This window comes from Hyla sarda, unplaced genomic scaffold (genome assembly GCF_029499605.1).
Source record: "Hyla sarda isolate aHylSar1 unplaced genomic scaffold, aHylSar1.hap1 scaffold_162, whole genome shotgun sequence".
NCBI lineage: Eukaryota > Metazoa > Chordata > Amphibia > Anura > Hylidae > Hyla > Hyla sarda.
This window is the reverse complement of record NW_026608257.1, coordinates 1-17,649: the sequence shown is the minus strand read 5'-3', so window position 1 is coordinate 17,649 and position 17,649 is coordinate 1. Positions and strand designations below refer to the sequence as shown.

The 17,649-nt window shown below is 43.1% G+C and overlaps 1 protein-coding gene, 4 non-coding genes and 1 pseudogene across 7 annotated transcripts; all 6 read right to left on the bottom strand.

Annotated features, from left to right (window-relative positions):
• Positions 1 to 2,041: 2,041 nt before the first annotated feature.
• On the bottom strand, positions 2,042 to 2,232 carry LOC130311045 (U2 spliceosomal RNA). Its single transcript, XR_008859486.1, has one exon. It is a non-coding gene; the product is annotated as a U2 spliceosomal RNA (small nuclear RNA).
• A 2,099-nt stretch (positions 2,233 to 4,331) lies between these two features.
• LOC130311160 (U2 spliceosomal RNA) lies at positions 4,332 to 4,522 on the bottom strand. Its single transcript, XR_008859598.1, has one exon. It is a non-coding gene; the product is annotated as a U2 spliceosomal RNA (small nuclear RNA).
• A 2,102-nt stretch (positions 4,523 to 6,624) lies between these two features.
• LOC130311234 (U2 spliceosomal RNA) lies at positions 6,625 to 6,815 on the bottom strand. The gene has a single exon (XR_008859646.1). It is a non-coding gene; the product is annotated as a U2 spliceosomal RNA (small nuclear RNA).
• A 2,046-nt stretch (positions 6,816 to 8,861) lies between these two features.
• Positions 8,862 to 9,074, bottom strand: LOC130311189 (U2 spliceosomal RNA; annotated as a pseudogene).
• Positions 9,075 to 9,422: 348 nt separating this feature from the next.
• On the bottom strand, positions 9,423 to 14,204 carry LOC130311037 (uncharacterized). Of its 3 annotated transcripts, XM_056552456.1 has the most exons (6): positions 12,697 to 14,204; positions 12,313 to 12,447; positions 11,182 to 11,230; positions 11,050 to 11,091; positions 10,297 to 10,386; positions 9,423 to 9,634 (listed from the first exon to the last, which is right to left on the bottom strand). In XM_056552456.1, the coding sequence occupies exons 1-6, from the start codon at positions 13,987 to 13,989 to the stop codon at positions 9,573 to 9,575; spliced, it is 1,671 nt and encodes a 556-aa protein (XP_056408431.1). In that variant the 5' UTR covers positions 13,990 to 14,204; the 3' UTR covers positions 9,423 to 9,572. The 3 variants fall into 3 exon arrangements, 1 of the variants encoding a protein (XP_056408431.1); XR_008859477.1 differs by lacking the exons at positions 11,050 to 11,091; positions 11,182 to 11,230 and having other exon boundaries at positions 9,573 to 9,634; positions 10,328 to 10,386; XR_008859475.1 differs by lacking the exons at positions 11,050 to 11,091; positions 11,182 to 11,230 and having other exon boundaries at positions 9,595 to 9,634.
• A 2,105-nt stretch (positions 14,205 to 16,309) lies between these two features.
• LOC130311156 (U2 spliceosomal RNA) lies at positions 16,310 to 16,500 on the bottom strand. The gene has a single exon (XR_008859594.1). It is a non-coding gene; the product is annotated as a U2 spliceosomal RNA (small nuclear RNA).
• Positions 16,501 to 17,649: the final 1,149 nt, after the last annotated feature.

Below are 17,649 nucleotides of genomic sequence, written 5' to 3'. Positions count from 1 at the left end.
ACTATCACTGCTTGCTGTCAGGGAGGCTGCCAGACAATTTTCCATGCACACTCTGGGCTGGGGGGCAGTCAACCACCAGTACACACAGCAGAACCTAAACCCATACCATTATTGCTAAGCAGCAAGACAGGGGCCCATTGCACTCCCACGGGGCCTTTTTAAATGCAATCCATAACCCGGATTTGCCAGGAACCCTTCTTACTCCTCCTACTTGCATGTGACACTGGGCTTAGGATCTGCATAGGAAACACACACACAAGCACACACCTACCTTTGTTGCCTGCAGATGCCTCCTTGGCTGTCCCCAAACGGTATCAAACCAACACCCACGGGAAGCTGTAAGCATAGAGGACATGCCTGCACCCCATTGGACTTACCTGTGTGGGTTAAACCCGGGTTATTTGACAACCTATGGCGGTGATGGTTCTGCTCAGGCAGAGCAGTGCTGATGCTCCTCATAAAGCTGTCGCTGCTGTGAAGGTTCTAGGTGACATCACAAATCCCTATGGTTACATACACAACAAAGCTGGGTTGTTGTTGTTTACACTCTGCAAGGCCTGTGGAAGTGAGTGACATCATAGCACTGTAGTTCTGAGGGTTCTAGATGGATGCAACAATCTCCTGTTGCTTCTATGAAGGCCATAATAGACGACATCACCAAACAGCTCCATAGTCACATACACAGCAAAGGAGAGATGTTGTTTACACCTAGTGATGTCAGTGGTATTGAGTGACATCACAGCACAGTGCTAAGGCTCCTGGGCCTGGACACAGCAGCGGCTGCAATATCTCAACGGAGAATACGTTTATATATATGTGTGTGTGCGCGTATATATATATATATATATATATATATATATATATATATATATATATTTCTCCGCCGAAATCACTTTTAAACCCATTTCCACCTTTTTTTCCCTTCTCTTCCTCTTACTTTTTTTTCACGTTTTTTTACGTTTTTCTCCTTTTCGCCTCTTTTCTGGGCGTATTATTCTTCTTTTTTTTCGTCTAATGCATACCCCATCAGTGCAGCAATGCTTATTCAATACCGCCAGCAGATGGAGACACTGGGGGATAATTTTCTAAGGATTTATACTGATTTTTCCTGTCTGAATTTGTCGCACAGAAAGTTGCAGGCCAAATATGTGTGACATTTCTGCGACTTTAGCTTCTAGAGCATTTTTACAACATTATACATAGGTGCTGAATACATAAAAAGCGACTGTTCAGCGACAGACAAGTCGCATCGGCTGAAAGTAGGCCAGAATGTCAGTCCATGTTGGAGCAGGTTTAGATACAGTCTAAAGTATAGATCTCAAAGTCTGTGCACAGAATTTAGCAAGGGCCTCGCACCTTCTGATGCATCAGGTAGGTGCACAATAGCATAGCCTAACCCTCTGTACTTTGGTCTATATTGATGCGGGACATAGACAGCCAGCTGATGACCAATCCATTAGTGCAATGGATGGCTGGAAGCATTTGTCTTTGCCTTTGCAATACCACAGAAGCAATGCATGGTCAATGTACAGCAATGACACACCTGTGTGAACAGCCAGGAGACCCCCCCCCCCCCCCATGTTATGTTACATAGTTACATAGTTAGTACGGTCGAAAAAAGACATATGTCCATCAAGTTCAACCAGGGAATTAAGGGGTAGGGGTGTGGCGCGATATTGGGGAAGGGATGAGATTTTATATTTCTTCATAAGCATTAATCTTATTTTGTCAATTAGGAACATTCAGCACCCACCCGCTATCAAGGCAGCTGCCTATCATGTCATGCCCTACCTGCACAGGTGTGCTGGCTACTCAAATGATCCAATTAAGGAGGCCATTTAGTCAGCAGCAGCAGAAGTCCTGTGCCTGGACGCTCCAACAGCGGCCAGACACAAGCAGAAGCAGAAGCAGCAGAAGCAGCAGCAGCACCACCTTTTGTTTTTTGGCTGCAGCAGCAGCAAGGCCCACAGGGCTGGCTAGCTGGCTAGCCAGCAAGCAGGTAGCAATGAAAGTAGGAATCTTTCTTTTTAACCCTGTAAGGGGGTGGTGCACTGTACCCGAAGATACTGCCATATCGGGTCAATGCATAGGGCGACGGAAGCAAGCTTCGAAATCGGCCCCCGTTCTCAAAAATCCATTTAATATATGGTCCCCAGATAGGGGACGTATCAGATATTAAACTGATAAGAACAGATACTACACTTGATCTTAGCCAAAAGGCCGAGAAGCGATAACCGTGAAAGGGGCGGGCCCAACAAGGTGCCCTTCATGGGCACTATCACTGCTTGCTGTCAGGGAGGCTGCTAGACAATTTTCCATGCACACTCTGGGCTGGGGGGCAGTCAACCACCAGTACACACAGCAGAACCTAAACCCATACCATTATTGCTAAGCAGCAAGACAGGGGCCCATTGCACTCCCACGGGGCCTTTTTAAATGCAATCCATAACCCGGATTTGCCAGGAACCCTTCTTACTCCTCCTACTTGCATGTGACACTGGGCTTAGGATCTGCATAGGAAACACACACACAAGCACACACCTACCTTTGTTGCCTGCAGATGCCTCCTTGGCTGTCCCCAAACGGTATCAAACCAACACCCACGGGAAGCTGTAAGCATAGAGGACATGCCTGCACCCCATTGGACTTACCTGTGTGGGTTAAACCCGGGTTATTTGACAACCTATGGCGGTGATGGTTCTGCTCAGGCAGAGCAGTGCTGATGCTCCTCATAAAGCTGTCGCTGCTGTGAAGGTTCTAGGTGACATCACAAATCCCTATGGTTACATACACAACAAAGCTGGGTTGTTGTTGTTTACACTCTGCAAGGCCTGTGGAAGTGAGTGACATCATAGCACTGTAGTTCTGAGGGTTCTAGATGGATGCAACAATCTCCTGTTGCTTCTATGAAGGCCATAATAGACGACATCACCAAACAGCTCCATAGTCACATACACAGCAAAGGAGAGATGTTGTTTACACCTAGTGATGTCAGTGGTATTGAGTGACATCACAGCACAGTGCTAAGGCTCCTGGGCCTGGACACAGCAGCGGCTGCAATATCTCAACGGAGAATACGTTTATATATATATGTGTGTGTGTGCGCGTATATATATATATATATATATATATATATATATATATATATATATATATTTCTCCGCCGAAATCACTTTTAAACCCATTTCCACCTTTTTTTCCCTTCTCTTCCTCTTACTTTTTTTTCACGTTTTTTACGTTTTTCTCCTTTTCGCCTCTTTTCTGGGCGTATTATTCTTCTTTTTCTTCTTTTTTTTCGTCTAATGCATACCCCATCAGTGCAGCAATGCTTATTCAATGCCGCCAGCAGATGGAGACACTGGGGGATAATTTTCTAAGGATTTATACTGATTTTTCCTGTCTGAATTTGTCGCACAGAAAGTTGCAGGCCAAATATGTGTGACATTTCTGCGACTTTAGCTTCTAGAGCATTTTTACAACATTATACATAGGTGCTGAATACATAAAAAGCGACTGTTCAGCGACAGACAAGTCGCATCGGCTGAAAGTAGGCCAGAATGTCAGTCCATGTTGGAGCAGGTTTAGATACAGTCTAAAGTATAGATCTCAAAGTCTGTGCACAGAATTTAGCAAGGGCCTCGCACCTTCTGATGCATCAGGTAGGTGCACAATAGCATAGCCTAACCCTCTGTACTTTGGTCTATATTGATGCGGGACATAGACAGCCAGCTGATGACCAATCCATTAGTGCAATGGATGGCTGGAAGCATTTGTCTTTGCCTTTGCAATACCACAGAAGCAATGCATGGTCAATGTACAGCAATGACACACCTGTGTGAACAGCCAGGAGACCCCCCCCCCCCCCATGTTATGTTACATAGTTACATAGTTAGTACGGTCGAAAAAAGACATATGTCCATCAAGTTCAACCAGGGAATTAAGGGGTAGGGGTGTGGCGCGATATTGGGGAAGGGATGAGATTTTATATTTCTTCATAAGCATTAATCTTATTTTGTCAATTAGGAACATTCAGCACCCACCCGCTATCAAGGCAGCTGCCTATCATGTCATGCCCTACCTGCACAGGTGTGCTGGCTACTCAAATGATCCAATTAAGGAGGCCATTTAGTCAGCAGCAGCAGAAGTCCTGTGCCTGGACGCTCCAACAGCGGCCAGACACAAGCAGAAGCAGCAGAAGCAGCAGAAGCAGCAGCAGCACCACCTTTTGTTTTTTGGCTGCAGCAGCAGCAAGGCCCACAGGGCTGGCTAGCTGGCTAGCCAGCAAGCAGGTAGCAATGAAAGTAGGAATCTTTCTTTTTAACCCTGTAAGGGGGTGGTGCACTTTACCCGAAGATACTGCCATATCAGGTCAATGCATAGGGCGACGGAAGCAAGCTTCGAAATCGGCCCCCGTTCTCAAAAATCCATTTAATATATGGTCCCCAGATAGGGGACGTATCAGATATTAAACTGATAAGAACAGATACTACACTTGATCTTAGCCAAAAGGCCGAGAAGCGATAACCGTGAAAGGGGCGGGCCCAACAAGGTGCCCTTCATGGGCACTATCACTGCTTGCTGTCAGGGAGGCTGCCAGACAATTTTCCATGCACACTCTGGGCTGGGGGGCAGTCAACCACCAGTACACACAGCAGAACCTAAACCCATACCATTATTGCTAAGCAGCAAGACAGGGGCCCATTGCACTCCCACGGGGCCTTTTTAAATGCAATCCATAACCCGGATTTGCCAGGAACCCTTCTTACTCCTCCTACTTGCATGTGACACTGGGCTTAGGATCTGCATAGGAAACACACACACAAGCACACACCTACTTTTGTTGCCTGCAGATGCCTCCTTGGCTGTCCCCAAACGGTATCAAACCAACACCCACGGGAAGCTGTAAGCATAGAGGACATGCCTGCACCCCATTGGACTTACCTGTGTGGGTTAAACCCGGGTTATTTGACAACCTATGGCGGTGATGGTTCTGCTCAGGCAGAGCAGTGCTGATGCTCCTCATAAAGCTGTCGCTGCTGTGAAGGTTCTAGGTGACATCACAAATCCCTATGGTTACATACACAACAAAGCTGGGTTGTTGTTGTTTACACTCTGCAAGGCCTGTGGAAGTGAGTGACATCATAGCACTGTAGTTCTGAGGGTTCTAGATGGATGCAACAATCTCCTGTTGCTTCTATGAAGGCCATAATAGACGACATCACCAAACAGCTCCATAGTCACATACACAGCAAAGGAGAGATGTTGTTTACACCTAGTGATGTCAGTGGTATTGAGTGACATCACAGCACAGTGCTAAGGCTCCTGGGCCTGGACACAGCAGCGGCTGCAATATCTCAACGGAGAATACGTTTATATATATGTGTGTGTGTGCGCGTATATATATATATATATATATATATATATATATATATATATATATATTTCTCCGCCGAAATCACTTTTAAACCCATTTCCACCTTTTTTTCCCTTCTCTTCCTCTTACTTTTTTTTCACGTTTTTTTACGTTTTTCTCCTTTTCGCCTCTTTTCTGGGCGTATTATTCTTCTTTTTCTTCTTTTTTTTCGTCTAATGCATACCCCATCAGTGCAGCAATGCTTATTCAATACCGCCAGCAGATGGAGACACTGGGGGATAATTTTCTAAGGATTTATACTGATTTTTCCTGTCTGAATTTGTCGCACAGAAAGTTGCAGGCCAAATATGTGTGACATTTCTGCGACTTTAGCTTCTAGAGCATTTTTACAACATTATACATAGGTGCTGAATACATAAAAAGCGACTGTTCAGCGACAGACAAGTCGCATCGGCTGAAAGTAGGCCAGAATGTCAGTCAATGTTGGAGCAGGTTTAGATACAGTCTAAAGTATAGATCTCAAAGTCTGTGCACAGAATTTAGCAAGGGCCTCGCACCTTCTGATGCATCAGGTAGGTGCACAATAGCATAGCCTAACCCTCTGTACTTTGGTCTATATTGATGCGGGACATAGACAGCCAGCTGATGACCAATCCATTAGTGCAATGGATGGCTGGAAGCATTTGTCTTTGCCTTTGCAATACCACAGAAGCAATGCATGGTCAATGTACAGCAATGACACACCTGTGTGAACAGCCAGGAGACCCCCCCCCCCCCCCCCATGTTATGTTACATAGTTACATAGTTAGTACGGTCGAAAAAAGACATATGTCCATCAAGTTCAACCAGGGAATTAAGGGGTAGGGGTGTGGCGCGATATTGGGGAAGGGATGAGATTTTATATTTCTTCATAAGCATTAATCTTATTTTGTCAATTAGGAACATTCAGCACCCACCCGCTATCAAGGCAGCTGCCTATCATGTCATGCCCTACCTGCACAGGTGTGCTGGCTACTCAAATGATCCAATTAAGGAGGCCATTTAGTCAGCAGCAGCAGAAGTCCTGTGCCTGGACGCTCCAACAGCGGCCAGACACAAGCAGAAGCAGAAGCAGAAGCAGCAGAAGCAGCAGCAGCACCACCTTTTGTTTTTTGGCTGCAGCAGCAGCAAGGCCCACAGGGCTGGCTAGCTGGCTAGCCAGCAAGCAGGTAGCAATGAAAGTAGGAATCTTTCTTTTTAACCCTGTAAGGGGGTGGTGCACTGTACCCGAAGATACTGCCATATCGGGTCAATGCATAGGGCGACGGAAGCAAGCTTCGAAATCGGCCCCCGTTCTCAAAAATCCATTTAATATATGGTCCCCAGATAGGGGACGTATCAGATATTAAACTGATAAGAACAGATACTACACTTGATCTTAGCCAAAAGGCCGAGAAGCGATAACCGTGAAAGGGGCGGGCCCAACAAGGTGCCCTTCATGGGCACTATCACTGCTTGCTGTCAGGGAGGCTGCCAGACAATTTTCCATGCACACTCTGGGCTGGGGGGCAGTCAACCACCAGTACACACAGCAGAACCTAAACCCATACCATTATTGCTAAGCAGCAAGACAGGGGCCCATTGCACTCCCACGGGGCCTTTTTAAATGCAATCCATAACCCGGATTTGCCAGGAACCCTTCTTACTCCTCCTACTTGCATGTGACACTGGGCTTAGGATCTGCATAGGAAACACACACACAAGCACACACCTACCTTTGTTGCCTGCAGATGCCTCCTTGGCTGTCCCCAAACGGTATCAAACCAACACCCACGGGAAGCTGTAAGCATAGAGGACATGCCTGCACCCCATTGGACTTACCTGTGTGGGTTAAACCCGGGTTATTTGACAACCTATGGCGGTGATGGTTCTGCTCAGGCAGAGCAGTGCTGATGCTCCTCATAAAGCTGTCGCTGCTGTGAAGGTTCTAGGTGACATCACAAATCCCTATGGTTACATACACAACAAAGCTGGGTTGTTGTTGTTTACACTCTGCAAGGCCTGTGGAAGTGAGTGACATCATAGCACTGTAGTTCTGAGGGTTCTAGATGGATGCAACAATCTCCTGTTGCTTCTATGAAGGCCATAATAGACGACATCACCAAACAGCTCCATAGTCACATACACAGCAAAGGAGAGATGTTGTTTACACCTAGTGATGTCAGTGGTATTGAGTGACATCACAGCACAGTGCTAAGGCTCCTGGGCCTGGACACAGCAGCGGCTGCAATATCTCAACGGAGAATACGTTTATATATATGTGTGTGTGTGCGCGTATATATATATATATATATATATATATATATATATTTCTCCGCCGAAATCACTTTTAAACCCATTTCCACCTTTTTTTCCCTTCTCTTCCTCTTACTTTTTTTTCACGTTTTTTTACGTTTTTCTCCTTTTCGCCTATTTTCTGGGCGTATTATTCTTCTTTTTCTTCTTTTTTTTCGTCTAATGCATACCCCATCAGTGCAGCAATGCTTATTCAATACCGCCAGCAGATGGAGACACTGGGGGATAATTTTCTAAGGATTTATACTGATTTTTCCTGTCTGAATTTGTCGCACAGAAAGTTGCAGGCCAAATATGTGTGACATTTCTGCGACTTTAGCTTCTAGAGCATTTTTACAACATTATACATAGGTGCTGAATACATAAAAAGCGACTGTTCAGCGACAGACAAGTCGCATCGGCTGAAAGTAGGCCAGAATGTCAGTCCATGTTGGAGCAGGTTTAGATACAGTCTAAAGTATAGATCTCAAAGTCTGTGCACAGAATTTAGCAAGGGCCTCGCACCTTCTGATGCATCAGGTAGGTGCACAATAGCATAGCCTAACCCTCTGTACTTTGGTCTATATTGATGCGGGACATAGACAGCCAGCTGATGACCAATCCATTAGTGCAATGGATGGCTGGAAGCATTTGTCTTTGCCTTTGCAATACCACAGAAGCAATGCATGGTCAATGTACAGCAATGACACACCTGTGTGAACAGCCAGGAGCCCCCCCCCATGTTATGTTACATAGTTACATAGTTAGTACGGTCGAAAAAAGACATATGTCCATCAAGTTCAACCAGGGAATTAAGGGGTAGGGGTGTGGCGCGATATTGGGGAAGGGATGAGATTTTATATTTCTTCATAAGCATTAATCTTATTTTGTCAATTAGGAACATTCAGCACCCACCCGCTATCAAGGCAGCTGCCTATCATGTCATGCCCTACCTGCACAGGTGTGCTGGCTACTCAAATGATCCAATTAAGGAGGCCATTTAGTCAGCAGCAGCAGAAGTCCTGTGCCTGGACGCTCCAACAGCGGCCAGACACAAGCAGAAGCAGAAGCAGCAGAAGCAGCAGCAGCAGCAAGGCCCACAGGGCTGGCTAGCTGGCTAGCCAGCAAGCAGGTAGCAATGAAAGTAGGAATCTTTCTTTTTAACCCTGTAAGGGGGTGGTGCACTGTACCCGAAGATACTGCCATATCGGGTCAATGCATAGGGCGACGGAAGCAAGCTTCGAAATCGGCCCCCGTTCTCAAAAATCCATTTAATATATGGTCCCCAGATAGGGGACGTATCAGATATTAAACTGATAAGAACAGATTTTTTTTTTTTTTTTTTTTTTTTTTTTTTTTTTTAACTTGGCTGCACCTTCACAGGTACACACCTATTTTATTTAAGTTTCAAGTTTTAACATAGTTACATAGTTACATAGCATTAAAACCAGGGGAACATAAAAAACTTACAATTTTACAATTTCACATATGCCAGTCGGTAAAATGCCATTTTAAGAATGCAAACTCATCACTTTGTTTATCGATTAAAAGATAGATGTACATTTCACTTAATATCATTCCAATAACATCATCGAAAGATAAAATGTCCTTTTTAAATAATAAAATATTCCTATTTTTCCACAGAGCTGCCTTCACACAGTTTATTATTTGCCATGCCTTCCGTTTCTCTTGTTCGCCGGGACAATCCAAACACCCATATAAAACCATATTATAGTCCAAGTCTTTTATAGCAGCAATTTTGTTTAAAAGTGGCAGCATTTTAGTCCATATCCTTCTAGAAAAATCACATGTCCATAAAAGATGTAAAACAGTCTCCTCTTCGTGGCATCCCTCTCTTGGACACTTTGCTGTGCTTGCAAATCCTCTACGGTGTTGGAAAGCCCGGCACGGAAGGCAACTGTGGATGCAGCTCCAGGATAAGTCCTTCTGTGAGTTAAAAAGATAAAATGAGTTCACAATTCTCCAGATTTCTTTACATTTATCATCATTAAAATTTCCAACTTGGCACATGTTAATATTGTTTAAAATGACTCTCGTAAGTTTTTTCCCATCGATTAGAATATCTTTACTAAAATCAAACAGTTTAAAAAGAAAAACAATCTTTTCTAAAATACAATAAGTAATAGGGAGGTTAAAAGCATAAGGGTGTTTAAGATCTGTTTCAAACCAACCATGGTGTCTCATGAGATTACCAACATTATAGCGCAAAAAGAACGACCAATAGTTGTCTTTAAAAACATTCTTAAGACACAATGAAAAGAATTTTGTATAAAGGAACGCAGTAAAATCAGTAAAACTTTTCCCCCCTTTCTCTTTAGGTTTAGATACAATTTCTCTTTTTAACTTCTCATATTTGGAATTCCAAAAAAAGGTGTAACAGACTTTTGAGACTTTACGTATTATATGTGTGTTAGGTGGGAACACTAAACTTAAATATAAAAGCAAAGGTAAAATCACCATCTTTAAAATCAGCACTTTTCCTTCCATTGTAAGGTCTCTTAGTCTCCATACACATAATTTTTGGTTCACCTTTTGCATTGTTAGCTCCCAGCTTTCGTTTCCATTATTTAATTCATTAAAATACACACCTAAAATTTTTACTTTTTCTACTACCGGTACCTTTATGTCTCTTGTATCCAGCTTGCCGACTTTTAAAATCTCGCACTTGTTAAAATTCACTTTAAAACCAGAAGCACAACAGAAATAGTTAATTTGTGTTAAAGTTTTTTTAAGTGCCAGGCTATCTTGACATGTCACTGCTACATCATCCATATAACTGACTACTTTAGCTTCAAGACCATTTCCTCCGGGGAGCCTTATCCCACGGATCTGTTTATCACCTCTTATGACACATAAAAGTGGCTCTAGTGCACAAATAAATAAAAGGGGTGATAGGGGGCAACCCTGCTTCACACCAGATTTTAAAGGAACCATTTCAGTCTTAAAACCATTAATTAAAATTTTGCTAAAACAGTCATTATAAAAGGCTTTGAGTGACGTTAAAAAACCTTCTGGTATGCCCATTTTATTTAAAACATTAAATAAAAAACAGTGCGAGACTCTGTCAAATGCTTTTTCAAAGTCTATTGTTAAAATTGCTAAATTACTTTTCCTTATTTTAGCATCTTCTATTATATCTTTTATGAGGTTTAAATTTTCCCACATGTTTCTACCCGGTATACCACACACTTGATTATTATGTATTAATTTATCTATAACATTTTTTAGTCTGTTTGCACATATTTTAGCCATTATTTTATAATCAGCGTTTAAAAGGGTTATTGGTCTCCAATTCCTAATATCCTCTTTATCACCTTTTTTAAAGAGCAGAGAAACCTCACCCATTTTCCATGACTGTGGTAAAATCTTGGTATTAAAAACATCTGTAAAAAGAGATAAAAGATCATCTTTTAAAACCTCATAAAAAACCTTATAAAATTCGATTGGCAGGCCATCAGACCCTGGTACTTTACCCAAATTAAAACTGTTTATGGTATCCAATATTTCCTTCTCTGGGATAGACTGTAAAAGAAAGGATTGAGAATTATTCTCTAAAACACGTTCTATTTTGTTTAAGGCATCGTTCATGAAATTAGCATCTATTTTTTTCTCATTAAAAAGTTCCCTATAATAACATTGTACTTTAAATAAAATTTTATTCATCTCCACTTCTCCTTCTAGTTTTTCGATATGGACTCTTTTTTGATTAGATTTTTTAAAAAAATATCTTGTACATTTTTCGTTATTTTCAATATGTTTGATTTTAGCTTTAAAAATGATCTCTTTACCTTTTTCATTTAAAAATGTTTTTATTTCTTTTTTAATGTTAACAATATCATCTTTTACATCTATCCCTATATTGTGCAATTTAAAAAGAGTTTGAAGATGTGTATTTAAAATATCATAACAATGTCTTTTATCTTTAGCTTTTTGGATACCTTGTTTTATAAAAAAATCTTTAGTTTTTTTCTTCATATTTTCCCACCATACTTTTATATCTATATTTGGGTCTCTATTATTTTTACATTTATTATAAAAATTGGCGTATTCTGTTAAGATTATTTTATCTTCTAAAAGAGATATGTTCAATTTCCATGAACCAATACCCCTCTTAAAACCAGGAACAGGATTTAAAACAAATAGAAGACATTTATGATCAGAAAATATATTAGTTAAAAGCTCACATTTGGCAGGTAAAACATTTTGAGAAGAGAAGATAAAATCAATCCTCGAGCTACAATTCACATTACTCCATGTAATGCCTTCAGTATCAGGTAAATTTGGATTACATTTTTTAAAAACATCTATAAGCCTAAAATCTAAAGTAATATTTTTTAAAATGTTAGATGTCTTATCATAATTTCTACTAGTAGCTCGAGAATATCTTTTCTCACCTCTTAAAACACAATTAAAATCCCCAGCTAAAATCAAAGGATAAGAATCATTAATAAAAAGAGGTAAAATCTCTAACATCTCTTCTCTTTCTTTTTTATCAGGTGAACCATAAAAGTTTAAAAACTGCCATGTAAAACCATTTATAAAAGCTTTAACTAATAAAATCCTTCCTGGTAAAATCTCTTGCTTAAAAATTATATTAACATTACCCTTAAAAAGTATAGCAACTCCTCCAGATTTAGATGCGTTGGACCCTGACCACACTGAGGGGCCATGCTTCCAGTCTTCTTCATATTTCTTGTATGATGCTTGGTGAGGGATGCCACATTCCTGTAAGAAGAAAACTGATGCAGACAAAAAGGATAAAAAATTAAAAATAGCAGTTCTTCTTGCGTGTGTCTTAAGGCCCCTCACATTGAGGGAGAGTCCATGGAGCGCCATCATTAAAGGTTACAGAGAGACCACTTTCAATATCTTTGTGCACATTCTATCTCATCCTCATCAGCCAGACCCCCAAAACTATCATTTTCCCCTTCTGATCTCACTGTCACCAGAGATTCCGGTGAGCTGCTACCGTCTGACTCCTCCATTACCTCCTCCTGAAGATCCTCCGGTAGGGGACTAAGGAGAGGATTCCTCTTCGCCGGAACAGGGGTTGTCCCGTCTCCGTCACCTTGCCCAGTGTCCATCTCCTCCCCGGGATGACCTGTCGGAGCCACCCCGGGCAGCTGGTCGGGCACAACGACTTCCACCGTGTCGGGAACCATGGACGAGTTGCCTGTTTCACTTGGGGAGGGGGCTGGAACACCTGATGGCATCCCTACCCCCCCCTCTTCTTCCACAAACGCCTCTTCTCTTCCTGTTCCGGTCTTTCTTCTCTTAGCCCCAACATTTTCTGGCTTCCTCAGGGGGGCACTCTGAGGCTTGCTGACAGCTTCATCCAGGTTACTACCCCTCTGCTGCGAGAGAGGAGCTCCTGTCTGCCATGCTTTCTTCTCCTTTCTTCTTACCTTCATGCTGGAGGGTTTCTCATATCCATCTTCATCAGAGGTAGCAGACTCACCATGTTGATCAGTTGGGTTTTCTTCTGGTTTGCTGTCTTCTCTGTTCATATGACGGGGGTCTGGCTGGCTTCTCTGTTGTTTCTCTTTGTTTCTGTGAGGACAAGAAGCATACAAATGGTCAACTCTGTAACATAAACTGCATTTCTTTTCTTTTGTGCATTCTCTGGAGGAGTGCTCAGTGCTGCCACAATTTGTACATGTACTCTCACATACGTTTTTATCATGTCCATATCTTCTACAAGCTCTGCAGAAATTGGGCATTCCTGGGAAAAACACGTCACCATTTACATTTCCTAACTTGAACCGAGCTGGAGGCATAACCTTTCGTCCTGGGAGTAATAGATCTTCTTTGAACTCAACCAGAAACTTCCACTTAGAGGACCATATTCCACACTCATTCATCACTTTCCCTCTATTTATAATTTTTTTACAAAAATTCCTTAAAAACACAACAATTTCATCTTCTTTAACGTATGGAGAGTACATTTTTATAACTAAAAGCATAAGTTCATCGGGAAAGTGCTCAACAATTCTTATTCCACTCAAGCGGGCATCTCCGCTTACCTTCTTCATCTGTATAACAAAGTCCTTGTAAATACCTCCTTCCGTAAAAGTAACATCGTATACTCCTCTTTTCGGATAATCTTGGATGGATAATATCTCATGCTTCCTTAATCCAAAGACGCCCAGCAGAACTTGCTCCACGATGTACTTCAGGTCCCGGTTCTTTCTCTGGTCCTCCAAGTACGATATACGTACTGAGTTCTTGAGCTTGGCATAAGATGGTACCATGCCTGGATCTCCGTCACTGGCTGACGCCATGCTCACAATCAAGCGCACCAAAGAGACACTAGGTCCCTAAGGCAAAGGGGGATCGCAACTCTACACTGAGGTGGGCCCCCTCCCCAATAGCAGCAAGGGACTTAAGCCCAACGAAGGGCGATGTCCCAGGGCCGAGGAGGGGGGTCTCAGAGCACCCACAAAAGCAGGAACCGGATCAGCCAAGGTATATCCCTATACCTTAGCCAAAAGGCCGAGAAGCGATAACCGTGAAAGGGGCGGGCCCAACAAGGTGCCCTTCATGGGCACTATCACTGCTTGCTGTCAGGGAGGCTGCCAGACAATTTTCCATGCACACTCTGGGCTGGGGGGCAGTCAACCACCAGTACACACAGCAGAACCTAAACCCATACCATTATTGCTAAGCAGCAAGACAGGGGCCCATTGCACTCCCACGGGGCCTTTTTAAATGCAATCCATAACCCGGATTTGCCAGGAACCCTTCTTACTCCTCCTACTTGCATGTGACACTGGGCTTAGGATCTGCATAGGAAACACACACACAAGCACACACCTACCTTTGTTGCCTGCAGATGCCTCCTTGGCTGTCCCCAAACGGTATCAAACCAACACCCACGGGAAGCTGTAAGCATAGAGGACATGCCTGCACCCCATTGGACTTACCTGTGTGGGTTAAACCCGGGTTATTTGACAACCTATGGCGGTGATGGTTCTGCTCAGGCAGAGCAGTGCTGATGCTCCTCATAAAGCTGTCGCTGCTGTGAAGGTTCTAGGTGACATCACAAATCCCTATGGTTACATACACAACAAAGCTGGGTTGTTGTTGTTTACACTCTGCAAGGCCTGTGGAAGTGAGTGACATCATAGCACTGTAGTTCTGAGGGTTCTAGATGGATGCAACAATCTCCTGTTGCTTCTATGAAGGCCATAATAGACGACATCACCAAACAGCTCCATAGTCACATACACAGCAAAGGAGAGATGTTGTTTACACCTAGTGATGTCAGTGGTATTGAGTGACATCACAGCACAGTGCTAAGGCTCCTGGGCCTGGACACAGCAGCGGCTGCAATATCTCAACGGAGAATACGTTTATATATATATGTGTGTGTGTGCGCGTATATATATATATATATATATATATATATATATATATATATATATATATTCTCCGCCGAAATCACTTTTAAACCCATTTCCACCTTTTTTTCCCTTCTCTTCCTCTTACTTTTTTTTCACGTTTTTTTACGTTTTTCTCCTTTTCGCCTCTTTTCTGGGCGTATTATTCTTCTTTTTCTTCTTTTTTTTCGTCTAATGCATACCCCATCAGTGCAGCAATGCTTATTCAATACCGCCAGCAGATGGAGACACTGGGGGATAATTTTCTAAGGATTTATACTGATTTTTCCTGTCTGAATTTGTCGCACAGAAAGTTGCAGGCCAAATATGTGTGACATTTCTGCGACTTTAGCTTCTAGAGCATTTTTACAACATTATACATAGGTGCTGAATACATAAAAAGCGACTGTTCAGCGACAGACAAGTCGCATCGGCTGAAAGTAGGCCAGAATGTCAGTCCATGTTGGAGCAGGTTTAGATACAGTCTAAAGTATAGATCTCAAAGTCTGTGCACAGAATTTAGCAAGGGCCTCGCACCTTCTGATGCATCAGGTAGGTGCACAATAGCATAGCCTAACCCTCTGTACTTTGGTCTATATTGATGCGGGACATAGACAGCCAGCTGATGACCAATCCATTAGTGCAATGGATGGCTGGAAGCATTTGTCTTTGCCTTTGCAATACCACAGAAGCAATGCATGGTCAATGTACAGCAATGACACACCTGTGTGAACAGCCAGGAGACCCCCCCCCCCCCCCATGTTATGTTACATAGTTACATAGTTAGTACGGTCGAAAAAAGACATATGTCCATCAAGTTCAACCAGGGAATTAAGGGGTAGGGGTGTGGCGCGATATTGGGGAAGGGATGAGATTTTATATTTCTTCATAAGCATTAATCTTATTTTGTCAATTAGGAACATTCAGCACCCACCCGCTATCAAGGCAGCTGCCTATCATGTCATGCCCTACCTGCACAGGTGTGCTGGCTACTCAAATGATCCAATTAAGGAGGCCATTTAGTCAGCAGCAGCAGAAGTCCTGTGCCTGGACGCTCCAACAGCGGCCAGACACAAGCAGAAGCAGAAGCAGCAGAAGCAGCAGCAGCACCACCTTTTGTTTTTTGGCTGCAGCAGCAGCAAGGCCCACAGGGCTGGCTAGCTGGCTAGCCAGCAAGCAGGTAGCAATGAAAGTAGGAATCTTTCTTTTTAACCCTGTAAGGGGGTGGTGCACTGTACCCGAAGATACTGCCATATCGGGTCAATGCATAGGGCGACGGAAGCAAGCTTCGAAATCGGCCCCCGTTCTCAAAAATCCATTTAATATATGGTCCCCAGATAGGGGACGTATCAGATATTAAACTGATAAGAACATATACTACACTTGATCTTAGCCAAAAGGCCGAGAAGCGATAACCGTGAAAGGGGCGGGCCCAACAAGGTGCCCTTCATGGGCACTATCACTGCTTGCTGTCAGGGAGGCTGCCAGACAATTTTCCATGCACACTCTGGGCTGGGGGGCAGTCAACCACCAGTACACACAGCAGAACCTAAACCCATACCATTATTGCTAAGCAGCAAGACAGGGGCCCATTGCACTCCCACGGGGCCTCTTTAAATGCAATCCATAACCCGGATTTGCCAGGAACCCTTCTTACTCCTCCTACTTGCATGTGACACTGGGCTTAGGATCTGCATAGGAAACACACACACAAGCACACACCTACCTTTGTTGCCTGCAGATGCCTCCTTGGCTGTCCCCAAACGGTATCAAACCAACACCCACGGGAAGCTGTAAGCATAGAGGACATGCCTGCACCCCATTGGACTTACCTGTGTGGGTTAAACCCGGGTTATTTGACAACCTATGGCGGTGATGGTTCTGCTCAGGCAGAGCAGTGCTGATGCTCCTCATAAAGCTGTCGCTGCTGTGAAGGTTCTAGGTGACATCACAAATCCCTATGGTTACATACACAACAAAGCTGGGTTGTTGTTGTTTACACTCTGCAAGGCCTGTGGAAGTGAGTGACATCATAGCACTGTAGTTCTGAGGGTTCTAGATGGATGCAACAATCTCCTGTTGCTTCTATGAAGGCCATAATAGACGACATCACCAAACAGCTCCATAGTCACATACACAGCAAAGGAGAGATGTTGTTTACACCTAGTGATGTCAGTGGTATTGAGTGACATCACAGCACAGTGCTAAGGCTCCTGGGCCTGGACACAGCAGCGGCTGCAATATCTCAACGGAGAATACGTTTATATATATGTGTGTGTGTGCGCGTATATATATATATATATATATATATATATATATATATATATATATATATTTCTCCGCCGAAATCACTTTTAAACCCATTTCCACCTTTTTTTCCCTTCTCTTCCTCTTACTTTTTTTTCACGTTTTTTTACGTTTTCCTCCTTTTCGCCTCTTTTCTGGGCGTATTATTCTTCTTTTTCTTCTTTTTTTTCGTCTAATGCATACCCCATCAGTGCAGCAATGCTTATTCAATACCGCCAGCAGATTGAGACACTGGGGGATAATTTTCTAAGGATT

Bases quoted from the DNA above. Each gene is read 5' to 3' on its own strand.
- LOC130311037 (XM_056552456.1), bottom strand. From the start codon at position 13,989: ATGGCGTCAGCCAGTGACGGAGATCCAGGCATGGTACCATCTTATGCC. The intron at 11,092-11,181 runs GTAAAGTACCAG...CTCTTTTTACAG, and splicing joins CATAAACAGTTTTAATTTGG to ATGTTTTTAATACCAAGATT. The intron at 9,635-10,296 runs GTGTGTATTTTA...TTTAACTCACAG, and splicing joins AGAAAAAGTAAAAATTTTAG to AAGGACTTATCCTGGAGCTG.